Source organism: Theropithecus gelada, chromosome 3 (genome assembly GCF_003255815.1).
Source record: "Theropithecus gelada isolate Dixy chromosome 3, Tgel_1.0, whole genome shotgun sequence".
In the NCBI taxonomy this organism is placed as follows: Eukaryota; Metazoa; Chordata; class Mammalia; order Primates; family Cercopithecidae; genus Theropithecus; species Theropithecus gelada.
Genome location: NC_037670.1, coordinates 146,956,397 through 146,969,705, shown reverse-complemented (window position 1 = coordinate 146,969,705; position 13,309 = coordinate 146,956,397). Strand labels below are relative to the sequence as shown.

General features: G+C 35.9%; 1 protein-coding gene across 16 annotated transcripts in view; it reads left to right on the top strand.

Moving 5' to 3' along the window:
- The window catches only part of CADPS2 (calcium dependent secretion activator 2), a 576,693-nt gene that overhangs the window by 405,382 nt on the left and 158,002 nt on the right, over nt 1-13,309 (top strand). For 9 of the 16 annotated variants that reach the window (XM_025379667.1, XM_025379666.1, XM_025379663.1 and 6 more), the window contains exons 12-13: nt 5,869-5,877; nt 12,053-12,189. In XM_025379667.1, the coding sequence (XP_025235452.1) occupies nt 5,869-5,877; nt 12,053-12,189 (146 nt within the window). The remainder of the gene's footprint in view (nt 1-5,868; nt 5,878-12,052; nt 12,190-13,309) is intronic. The other 7 variants (XM_025379676.1, XM_025379678.1, XM_025379668.1 and 4 more) reach the window with 2 other exon arrangements.

The window sequence follows — 13,309 nt, the reverse complement described above, 5'->3', positions numbered from 1 at the left end:
GCAGTGACTTCCTCCACTCAAGTCTTCAGTCCCTTAAAGTTATCCCCGAGGGTTGGAATCAACTTCCTCCAAACTCCTGTAAATGTTGATATTTTTACCTCCTCCCAAGAATCACAAATGTTCTTAGTGGCGTTTGGAATGGTGAATCCTTTCCAGGTTTTCAATTTACTTTTCCCAGATGGCTCATAGGAATCACTATCTATGGCAGCTATAGCCTTTTAAAATGTATTTCTTAAATAATAAAGACTTGAAAGTTGAAATTACTCCTTGATCTGTGGGCTGCAGAATGGATGTTAGGTTAGCAAGCATGAAAACAACATTAATCACCTTGTACATCTCCAGCAGAGCTCTTGAGTAACTAGATGCAGTGTCAGTGAGCAATAATACTTCGACCAGATTCTTTTTTTCTTTTTTGTTTTTTTGGTTTTTTTTGAGACGGAGTCTCACTCTGTCGCCCAGGCTGGCATGCAGTGGCCGGATCTCAGCTCACTGCAAGCTCCGCCTCCCGGGTTCACGCCATTCTCCTGCCTCAGCCTCCCGAGTAGCTGGGACTACAGGCGCCCGCCGCCTCGCCTGGCTAGTTTTTTTGTATTTTTTAGTAGAGACGGGGTTTCACCGTGTTAGCCAGGATGGTCTCGATCTCCTGACCTCGTGATCCGCCCGTCTCGGCCTCCCAAAGTGCTGGGATTACAGGCTTGAGCCACCGCGCCCGGCCCAGATTCTTTTTTTCTAACATTGGGCCTCGACAGTGGACTTAAAATATTCAGTAAACTGTGCTGTAAACACATGCACCATCATCTGGGCTTGTTCTTTCAGTTGCAGAGCACAGACAGGGTTGATGTAGCATAGTTTTGAAGGGCTCTGGGATTTTCAAGATGGTTAATAACTGTTGGCTTCAACTTAAAGTCATCAGCTGCATTAGCCACTAACAAGGGAGCCTGTACTTTGAAGCTTTGAAGCCAGGCATTGACTTCTCTCTAACTGTGAAAGTCCTAGATGGGCATCTTCTTCCAATAGAAGATTATTTTGTCTACATTAAAAATCTGTTATTTAGCATAGCTAACTTCATCAATGATCTTAGCTGGATCTTTTGGATAACTTGCTGCCATTTCTGCATCAACCCCTGCTGCTTCACCTTGCACTTTCATGTAATAGAGATGGCTTATTTTCCTTAGCCCTCGTGAGCTGACCTCTGCTGGCTTGACAGCTTGCAGAGGCTTCTTCACCTCTCTCAGCCTTCATAGAATTGAAGAAAGGCAGGGCCTTGCTCTGTATTAGGCTTTGGTTAAAGGGAATATTGTGGCTGATTTGATCTATCCAGATCATTCAAACTTTCTTCATATCAGCAATAAGGCTGTTTTTGCTTTCTTATTATTTGTATGTTCACTGGAGTAGCAGTTTTAATTTACTTCAACAACTTTTCCTTTGCATTCACAACTTGGCTACTTGATGCAAAAGGCCTAGCTTTCAGCCTGTCTTGGCTTTTGACATGCCTTGCTCACTAAGCATGATCATTTGTAGCTTTTAAATTTAAAGTGAGGGAGAGGGGATTCTTTCATTCATTTGAACAGTTAGAGATCATTTCGGGTTATTAGTTAGCCTAATTTTAATATTGTTGTGTCTCAAGAAATAGGGAGACCCAAGAAAAGGAAGACAGATGGGGAACAGTCAGAACACATATAACATTTGTTAAGTTTACCATCTTATATGGGTGTAGTTTGTGGCACCCCAAAACAATTAAAATAACATCAAAGATCACTTTTCACAGATGACTATAATAGATATACTAATAATGAAAAAGTTGGAAATACTGTGAGAACCATAATGTGAAACAGAGTCATAAAATGAGCATGTGTTGTTAGAAAAGTGGCACCATAGACTTGCTTGTCACAGGGTTGCCACAAACTTTCAATTTATGAAAAACACACCTGCAAAGCACAATAAAATGAAGTTTGCCTGTGTGTTCTGGATACAACATGTTTGTCAGATATGTGATTTGCAAATATTTTCTCCTAATCTATGGCTTGTCTTTTCACATCTCTTAATAGTGACTTTCAGAAAAAAAAAAGAAATTCTTAATTTTGATGAAGTCCATTTTATCAATTTTTTTCATAGATGTCCTTTTGATGTTGTAACTAAAGGATCTTTGCCCAACCCAAATTGCAGAAATTTTCTCCTTTGCTTTCTTCTAGAAATTTTACAGTTTTGGCTTTTACATTTTACAACCATTTTGAGTTAATTTTTGTATACGGTGAGAGGTATCCATCAGTATTTATGGATGGCATATGGATGTCCAGTTGTTTTAACACAAAGAGTTGAAAAGATTGTCATACCCTGAATTGCCCTTGCACATTTGTGAAAAATCAATTAACTACATATGAGTTTGTTTCTGGGCTATCCTTTCTTTTCCTTTGGTCAGTTTATCTATCTTAATATTATTACTACACTGTCTTGATTACTGTAGCTTTGTGAATCTTACAGTCAGGTAGTCCAAGTCCTCCAAATTGATTTCTCTTATTCAAAGATATTTTGGTTGTTCTATGGCCTTTGCATTTCTCTCTGAATTTTCAAAATAAATTTACTCATTTTTAATTGACAAATAATTGTATATATATATGAGGTACAATATAAATTTTAAAAACATCTTGACATTCCTTGCTGGAGATTTTACTGGGAATGCCTTTGGTCAGTCAGTCCTTGGAAAACTTTGGAAAACTGACTTCTTAATATTGAGCCTTCCAATCTGTGAATACAATGTGTCACTTCATTTGTTTAGGTAGTCTTTAGTTTCTCTTTGGTATGTTTGTAGTTTTCAGTAAACAGATCTTGCACATCTTTTGTCAGATTTATTTCTAGGTATTTCATCTTTGTTGCTTTAGTAAAATGGAATTTTTTATTTCAGCCCAATTCTTTTGTTATCTTTGTGATTGTTTTAGAATTTAAAGTATACACTTTAAATTTATTATACATCTTCATGTATAGTATGCAAACTTTACAGTAGTAAACTTCTATTTCTTCTCTTGACTTTTGCACTATTCTTGTCATATATTTTACTTCTATATATGTTGTAAATCCCACAATACATTGCTATTATGATTATTACCTTAGTCAATATGTTTTAAAGAAATTAAAAGTGAAAGAAAAATGTTATATAGATGTCCATTTCGTACATGTCCATTATGTACATGTTACGTACATGTACATTACCATTCCCAGTGTCTTTCGTCGTCTAGCGCATATATTTTTACTTCTTGAAGGACCTCCTTTGACTTTTCTTGTAGTGCAGATCTGCTGGTAATGAATACTTTTAGCTTCTTTATATATGAAAAAGTCTTTATTTTACTCTCATTTTAAAGATATTTTTCTTTTAGTACTTTAAAGATGTTGCTCCACTTTCTTCTAGCTTGCATTTGTTTTTCCAATGAGAAATGTGCTATTTTGGTTTGTTCCTCTATAAATAATGTCCTTTTTTCCTCTAACTGCTTTAAAGATTTTTCTCCTTAACACTGTTTTTGAGCAATTTGATTATGATGTGCCTTGGTATACTTTTCTTCATAAAAATGCTTGTTCTGAGACACAGTTAAGTTACTTGGAAACAATTCGATCCTTTCAAGCTTTGCTTTCAAGTTTTGTTAGGGAAGACCAAGCAGTGTTTAGTCCAGGATGCATTTTCCCGTTTCTGGACCAACATCATTCTTAATACTCTAACTGATAACCTGTGAATTATGAGCTTTTATATTCTTGCTGCTGAGAAGCAGTGCTATTCTAGGCTGTGTGAGTTTGGGGCACTATCCTCTTGAATCCTTTAGATTGTTTCTTTCCCTTTCCACACGTGCATGAACTGATGGGTAGTCAGCTGAATTCTTGGGGGAGGCCTTCTGCAGATCTTGAGAGTCTCTTTCCGGGCAGCTCTCTTCTCTCCAGTACTCTTTCCTACAACCTCTAGTTACTGTGGCCCTCCTCCTGAATTGTCAGCTCCATTTTTCAACTCAGGGAGACCACTGGGCTTTTCCTGAGTTCTTGTTCCTTGTGCCATGAGCTATAGAGTTTCTCCTGGGGTGACTGTAAGGCTCACCTTGTTTCTCATCCCTCAGGAATCACTCTCCCGTGTTGCCCAACATGCAGCGTTTAAGAAACTTTTTGTAAATTTTTTTTCAAAAACTTAGTTCAGGTAGAAGGTTAAGTTTATTCTCAATTATACCATCATGACCAGAAGCAGAATGAATTTTTTATAAGTTAAAGCATGGTTTCTCAATTTCAGCACTATTGACATTTTGGGCGAGACAATTATTTGTTCTGGGGCAGGGAGTGGAGTAAGGAACTTTTCCTGTGCATTATGTGATGTTTTACAGCATCCCTGTCCTCTACTCACTAGATATCAGTAGTCTCCCACCTGGTCCCAGGTCAGACAACCAAAAATATCTGTGGACATTGCCAAATGTCCCAGAGGGTAGGGTTGCTGTTGGTGAGGAATCACCTCCGGTTGAGAACCACAGAATTACAGTGACTTAATAGCTGTTTTTTTTTTAATTGTCACCCTCCTTCACTTGTGTTCCCATATTTTTTCTTAACATCCTGAGTACAAGGAATTCCCAAGGAATGTTTTGAGCTCATGGCTATTGTTGCTTGCACATAGTGGCAAGAAAAGTGGGTAGGAACCACTAGCACAGACCTTTAAGACCATGGCTGAATAATACAGAATTTTTTTGGGCAGAGTCTGCCTCTGGAGAGAGAGGGAGTGCAGTGGTGCCATCTCACCTCACTGCAACCTCCACCTCCTAGGTTCAAGCCATTCTCATGACTCAGCCTCCCAAGTAATCTCAGCAGCTGGGAGTACAGGTGTGTGCCACCACACCCACCTAATTTTTGTATTTTTAGCAGAGACAGAGTTTCTCCACGTTGGCCAGGCTGGTCTCAAACTCCTGACCTCAGGTGATCTGCCAGCCTCGGCATGCCAAAGTGCTGGGATTACAGGCATGAGCCAATGCACCTGCCTTTGACAAATTAAAAAACGAAAACAAAAACAAAAAACCTTTCTATTATTCAATATCAATTTATTGTCAACGCAGAATTAATCAGGCTATGAGATTCCCATGCCTCAGCCTCCCAAATAGCTGGGATTCACCTGCCTAATTTTTGTCTTTTTAATAGAGATGGAGTTTCTCCACATTGGCCGGGCTGGTCTTGAACTCCTGACCTCAGGTGATCTGCCATCAGGGAGGACACTTCGGCCTCCCAAATTGCCGGGATTACAAGCGTGAGCCACAGCACCCAGCCCTATAATCTGTTTCTAACAAAACCTTTCTATTATTTGTTATCAATTTGTTGTCAAGGCAGAATTGATCAGGCTATGGGAACTGAATTTACTTGTTATAACTAAAAAGCCAAACTGTTTCAATTTGTTAACAACAGCTGACTTCTGCTCTAGACTACTAGTAAAGTGTTTAATCAGTGCTGACCTCTGCTGGCGTGAAACTGGGAGGCGGAGCTTGCAGTGAGCGGAGATCGCACCACTGCACTCCAGCCTGGGCAACAGAGCAAGGTTCCATCTCAAAAAAAAAAAAAAAGGAAAAGAAAAGAAAGGAGGAAGAAAGAACATGTTCTACCTCATCAGAATGAGAATACTGACCCTGACCTATCAGAGAAACGTCATGAATTACTCCAGAGAGTAGTTTCATCCATAGTATTTTCCTCCCTCCATTGACTTAATCAATTTTGTTTTCTTTCCTGATAATCTTTCACAAAAACAACTTTTAAAATCAATAGTAGAAATTGAGAAAACAAAATTTAAATGTCTAGTTGGATAAATGTATATGTTCCCAACCCATTTAAATATGCTTTGTTTCTCATTTCTTTGCTGACCTGTAGCTGGTAAAGGTAAGTATTTTCATGATTTTTAAAATCAGATGTTTTTAAAATTTTTTAATGATACGATGTTTGAGGAATATCATGATCTTGTTTACTTAGCTTTATTGATTACAAAACAAAAAATGTCTATCACAACAAAAAAGTAGAAACAACCTAGTATCTACCATTCATACAGGCACAAGGGTAATAGCCACGAAGGTGTTGTAATAACATGCAGAACAAATGGTCAATATATGTTAAGTGGAAAAAATGCTAAATTACACATGTAGTATTATTTTCACTACATAAAAAGAACCCAATTGAAAAAGCAAAATATAGGTAGAATTACATCTAAAATATTCAGTGGATATGTTTTGTTGGAGGCAATAGTTGCTACTTTATTTCTTCTATATTTTATTTTTCTTTGAAGTATGTATTTTTATTTATTTTTCACAAACCCAGTGCTTTAGAATGAACTATGAATCTTAAAACTTAAAAAAAAATCTTATTTTTTAAAAAATCTAAGCATACTAATAACTAAGAAAAATAAAATATTATAAAATCTAACTTACTGGAAGACAACCTTATCTTTTTGAGACATTACTAATATATATTTATAGGTTTCTCTAATAAGCAAATCTATTCCACTTCATTTTTTCTTTGAGTCTCTGGATATATAAAAATTCTAAGGGAAGAGAGTGGGCTGAAGGGGTGGGGATAAGGCTGGTAAACAATTTTTTCACTTCAAATATAACGTACTAGAGTTGCCAGATTGATGGACATTCTTTGGTTAAACTATCCTTCTTTGTTCTCTCCAACCAAAATGCAGTGCACGCACCCTGGTTTTCACTGGCTCTCAGTTATATATGTAGCATAATACAATGTGTGTGTCACATAATACAATATGAATAGTAGTATTTGTCTTCCAATAATAAATTAATATCAAAAATGAACCGAAAAGCTGCCAGCTGCTTTTTATTTTTAAGCTAAATATTTTTAAAATATTAAATTGAAATATAAACTGACAGTTAATTTTGTGAACTTATTTTCATGATTGATCTAGTATGTTAAATTTCACACTTCATAGGGAAGCATTTATCTTTCCTTTACATTGAACATATTATTTCTAATAAATGTTCAACATTGGTTTACTTTACTTATTTGTGATTATAAGTTTCTGTGTTGATCAAAATTGTCATCATGCAAAAGTATTACTTATGTGTTATTTGCTGCAGAAAGCAAGATATGTTAATTCATACATCAGGTTTTGAATCAATTTAACCAAAAGAAGCTAAGCAGTTATTTGGGTCAATAATAGAGGTGTGAACAAACTCCTTTGCTTTTCAGCAGAAAGTATGTATACATAAAACATGGACATACTATTCAGGCTGATCTAGATAAAATTTTAAATATTAAACTTTTCCTATTAAAACCTACATGGATGGTATAAAAAGAGAAGTGGCACCTACTTTGCTGTGCCACTTCTAACTTCCTGTAAATTTTCAAGCTTTATGGGAGTTTTGAATTATAATAAGTGTATAATCAGATGTGAGTAGTGGTAAATGCAGCTACAGGTGAATTCCTTAACATAGGCCAGTTTTAAACATAGGATAGAAAATTGTATTATATTTCAAAAGGGTCATTTGCTGCTTAGTTCAGCTCAGTATTTTGCAGAGAGCAGTCTTGGCTGACAGCACCCTCTTAGTCCTTTTGATACTAGAGTTCCACTCCCAGACACCAGAGTGACCTCGGAATGCTAATAAATGGCTTCCTTTTCTCATCCAGAGTGCCCTTTTACATTTTTCTTTCCTTTTTCCTTTTTCATCCATGATTTCTCACAACACTAGGAGCAGCAACAAATGCAGTACCATGAGAATTTGTTGCAAAGAAAAAAGAAGTATTTCAATTATTTTTTTCAATCTCCCTGACTTAGATGACTTCAGTTCTCTCTGACTTAGATGCCTTTCCTGGGATTTGGATTCTTGAGCACTTAAGGGGCAGGTTGCGGTCAGTGCCCACCAAAAAGCTCTCTCACCACAGTGGGATCTACTAGCTCACTGATAGTCCTCATATCATTTTCTATGCTACCTATTTTCAAGTCTGTATTACCTATTTAAGTTGATACTGTCAGCCTACTTATTCTTTCCTCTTAACTTCCAACAGCTATTATCCTAATGAAAAAATTCAATTTTTAGGTTTCACTTACATAAAACCTCTGTAACTTCTTAGATCTATAGCAAATAATAATCTTTCTCAATTTGGGTTTCATTCCATCTACTGTTATCACACCTGGTGACAGTACTGCCTAAAGACGCTCGAGCATATATCCAACTGTTGCCATAGAAACTCCATCAGTATCCTCAATTACCATGTCCCACATCTGTAGTTAGTCCATAGGTTAATCATCACAATTTATGACAGTTTTGCAGTATACTGCTTAAGCTCATAGCTTGTTGGTTTGTTTTGATAGTTGTCACATTGTTTCAGAATACAGATTGAACTGAAATTTTCCATTATCGGAGAAATCTGAGTAACATCATGAATAATTTTCTGTTTAAAACTAGTCACCATAATATTGTGTTATAGTAACATTAATTGCAGATAATCCAATATAACGCAATTTTAAAGCCTTGGATTTGGTAATTGACTAAAAAGCATGTTTTGCATTTGATATAGATGATGCCTGTGTCTCTCAAGAGTAACATATAGTTATGTTATACCTGTAGAAAGCTATGTGAAAATATATCTTTATAAAAATAAGAAACTAGATAATATTTTAATGATATATGATTTTCTGTTTTGCATTAGTTCATGAGAGAACTTTAAAGTGAAAGATGGCAGGGAGGAAATGGGGAGATGTAGGTCAAAGGATACAAACTAGCAGATGTGTAGGATGAACAAGTCTAGAGATCTAATGTACAACATAACAACTAGAATCTATAAAATTGTACTGTTATTTTTGTTAAGTAAGTAGATTTTAGCTGCCCTGTCACAAAAAAAGCAGCTATGTGAGATGACAGATTTGTTAATTTGCTTCTGTATTGTAACCATTTTACTGTCTATATGTATCCCTTAACATCATGTTGTAAAGCTTAAATATACACACACACACACAATTTTACTACTAAAAAAGCATTTCAGTAGTATTACATCTGTTTCACTCCTCCTAGCTTTGATGGTATTGTTGCCTTACATTTCACTTTACAGTTTTTTGTTTTGTTTTGGTTTGGTTTGGTTTTTTTGTTTGTTTTTTTTTTGACGGGGGGCGGGGGTGTCGAGTGGGATGGGAATGTAGTCTAACTCTGTAGCCCAGGCTGGAGTGCAGTGGCGCAATCTCAGCTTACTGCAACCTTCGCCTCCCGAGTTCAAGCGATTCTCCTGCTTCGGCCTCCCAAGTAGCTGGGATTACAGGTGCCTGCAACCATGCCCAGCTAATTTTTTGTGTTTTTTAGTAGAGACAGGGTTTCACCATGTTGATCAGGCTGGTCTCGAACTCCCGGCCTCAGGTGATCCACCCACCTCGGCCTCCCAAAGTGTTGGGATTACAGGCGTGAGTCATCGTGCCCAGCACTTTTCAGTAATGTTATACACACTTGTATACATTGCTATTATTTTGTTTAAAACAAGGGCCATAGGGCCAGCAAACTGAAACTGAATGCCTGTTCTTGAAAAAGAAGCTTTATTGAAACATAGCCTATCTACCTAGCTGCCTCTCTCTCTCTCTCACTCTCTATCTCTCTGTCTCTCTCCCCTTCCCGACCCCCCACCACCCTGTTTCATTCAGGGAGGTCAAGACTGTTACTTTTTTATTTATTTCTTACATAAATTCATGGAAACTAAGACTGTACTGCCACATGGTAATGTATTTTTGCATGAAATGTTCTGAATGGTGCTGATCTGATATAGAAAGAAAGAGGTAAAAATGTTTGATCTTTACAGCCTGTGTTTTAAAAGTGGGATGATTCCTAAGAACACATTTCACTTTCATAAAATTACAACACTGGAGAAGGTTGTTGATTTTCTTAAATAAAAATTTTAATGGGTTTGTTTGCCTGTTTTTTTCCGAGTAGAGTCTATATTTGTGACTCAAAGTGCTATCATTAATATCATTTTTATCACCAATGGTAATTGTTTGAAAAGTAATTTTCCATTCATGTGATTTGGAAAGACTTGTTACCTTAGCAGATAGATGGCTTGGAATTGTATTTCCTGAGGAAAGTACTGTATAAATTTACAAAAATATGATTTAATTATAGAAATTAACTATAGACCTTTTTTCAGAAACACATTTTTTATTTAAAGATTGTATGCCCATTTTTTAATTGCTTCTACAAATCTTTATAGTAAAAGAAGACTGATAGGTCTTTTTCCTGTGAAATTTATTACTATCCTGTTCTCAACAGATTAACCATTAATGGGCATTATTTTTAACTCCCTTCTCTGGTGAAAGAAATAAGGTATAAAATTTAGCAGATGTTTATAAAACTAGTAATTTCATTTCATAAAAATGGTACTACAAGAATTTTTTGCCGAGATAAATGGAAAATTGAATATTCTAAGGTACTTTTTTAAAATACAAAAGAATCTTCCAATTTTATAATATGTGTGATTTGCAGTTTTACTATTCTGCCTCCTATTCATCTGATATTATTTCACATTACATTATCATATCTTTAACTTTATATTAAAAGACTCAGAAGAATAAAATACAAAAGAAGTTGGATTGTATATTAGTTCACAAAAAGCTGTTTAGTTTTGTGTTTATCCAGTTAATATTAATTTTTCACATGTAATGTATTTAATCATTCAGGTAATTATTAAATGTGAAGGTATATGTATGATACTTTCTCCATGGATTATAACCTTATACCCTACACATCAGCAATCTGCCATTCATTGATTACTTGCTACATTCACCTTTTCCTATCTGTCATTAATGTGAGATACACATTAGTTTGTGTATCTTTTTTTTTAGTGTGATTCTGAGGACCCTTCAGCTTGAATTATATAGTTCTTCCATCTACAAATATGGCTGAAAGTTGAACTTGACATGGATCAATATGATCTGGGCTAAAATATCTAAATGTGACTGATTATGTTAGCATCATGTCCACAGATCAATATTGAGTTTTATTATGAGTCTGACTCTGTAATTGGGTATAATCAATAAACTTTTGTCTCTTCTCCTTTACAATTTTAAGATTGTACTATATAGGTTTTAGAAACTACACTTAGCTTACATTTAGGACTCTGCTTTTCTTATGATGACCAGAAAGAGATCTATCTATGAATTTTAAGGAACAATGGAGCTTCCGTTTTACCATTGTGAGAAGAGTCCACTTTTATCTTGATAACTGATTGCTTGCTCAATATGCGCGATGTTTCTAACAGACCTAATGTAATAACACCCCAGCACTCCTTTGGGGTAGTGTGTGGCTTTTTCTCTCTGTACTTAGTAAATAACTCACATTGAAGACTTTGACAAAACATACCATTAATGAAAGCAATCATAAAAGCTTGCCTTTTGATAAACCCGCAGGGTCTACAGGCGTTGAAAGATGCAATCTGTAAAGAACAATAAATTTGGGCCTTTGATTGAAGTGCCATTTGGGACGTTATGCTTTGTCTGCATATTTGCACAAACATGATGCTCCCTTTTTTCATGTCTCTTAAACTTGAAGCTTGAGAGCGCTCATTGCCATTTTTACATTAAGGATGGTCCCATTAAAAGCTCCCTACAAAAAGAAGACTGGAAGTGATCCAGCTGAAGTGTGTGTGTTCAATTCTGCCCTAGTTTGCCATTTGGAAAGCAGACTTCTGGGCATCATTGCTGTTTTTTATGAATAGATCTTGGTTCTTTTCTAGTCAATTCCATCAGTAAATGGAGATTTAAAATACAACTTTTCTCAGCGTTGGAAAATAAGATTATTCCTCTGATGGATATTAGATATAGCTTTGAATGGAAATGTAATTACTGCATTCTAAATGATTTGTAGATTTTTTGCTGTCATTTTTACTTAGGCTTCAAAAATTTTGCAATTTATGTTAATATGCTGAACTGTTGGCCTCATATTTCATATTTCAGACTACTGATAAAAGGTAGTCTTCTGTTTGAGTCCTGCATTTTGTATTCTTCACAACCTGTATCTGTCCATCATTAAGCCTGAAAAGTAAATATACTTTACATGCTTTCCTGAATTTACAGATGCAGATCGTTTTCAGAAACATGGTATGGATGAGTTTATTTCTGCAAACCCCTGCAAGCTTGATCATGCCTTCCTTTTTAGAATACTCCAGAGGCAGACTTTGGATCACAGACTGAATGATTCCTATTCTTGCTTGGTGAGTACAAGTCTGTATCTAGTCCCCTATAAGTTGGAATAAAAGATTTTAGAAAGTGAGAAATACTTGTTATAAACCAGCATTTTATTCCTGACTCATTTAATAATGGTAGTTGGAGTGAGGGATAAAGGATTCCAATCGATTGCTTCCCAATTTAAAAATTATACACTTGAAGACCACTGCTGTGCCACTCAATAGACAGGAGAATAGACTCAAATAGATGCTAAACTGTGGTTTATCAGTCCCTTTAAAGAAGGCTCAGTGAAAATAGAAGGCTTTTAATAAAGATTTTTTAAAACCTCTGTTATAGTACTTACAGACATTTTAAGGTTGGAGTTCTGTTCCCCAGATGTTGACACCTCACATTTCTCTCTTTTGTTCTTAGAAGGACAACCTAAGTGGCAGGGGAAAGAAAGAGTGGAATTAATATGACAGGAGCTATACATAACAAAGGAAAGTTTTAGTTTCATCTAGCCATCCAAAGTATAACTTGAATTCCTTGACAAAAGGAAAGGAGTGAATTAAATTGAGTAAACTATTTCCTGGTATGTGTTGAAATTGTAGCCAAAATTTGGGATATGAAGTATAATTTATTTAAAAGGAATGCTTAACACCTCAGAATATGGGGACTAAACTTTATAACCTAAAAATTATGTGTTTTTCCAAACATTTACATTGTGAATAGCAATTCCTCTGAAATTTTTGCAGCCAGAAAATGCGTATTTCTTTTTTTTTTTTTTTCTTTTTCTTTCTTTTTTTTTTTTTAAATTTATTTATTATTATTATACTTTAAGTTGTAGGGTACATGTGCATAACGTGCAGGTTTGTTACATATGTATACTTGTGCCATGTTGGTGTGCTGCACCCATCAACTCGTCATTTACATCAGGTATAACTCCCAATGCAATCCCTCCCCCCTCCCCCCTCCCCATGATAGGCCCCGGTGTGTGATGTTCCCCTTCCTGAGTCCAAGTGATCTCATTGTTCAGTTCCCACCTATGAGTGAGAACATGCGGTGTTTGGTTTTCTGTTCTTGTGATAGTTTGCTAAGAATGATGGTTTCCAGCTGCATCCATGTCCCTACAAAGGACACAAACTCATCCTTTTTTATGGCTGCATA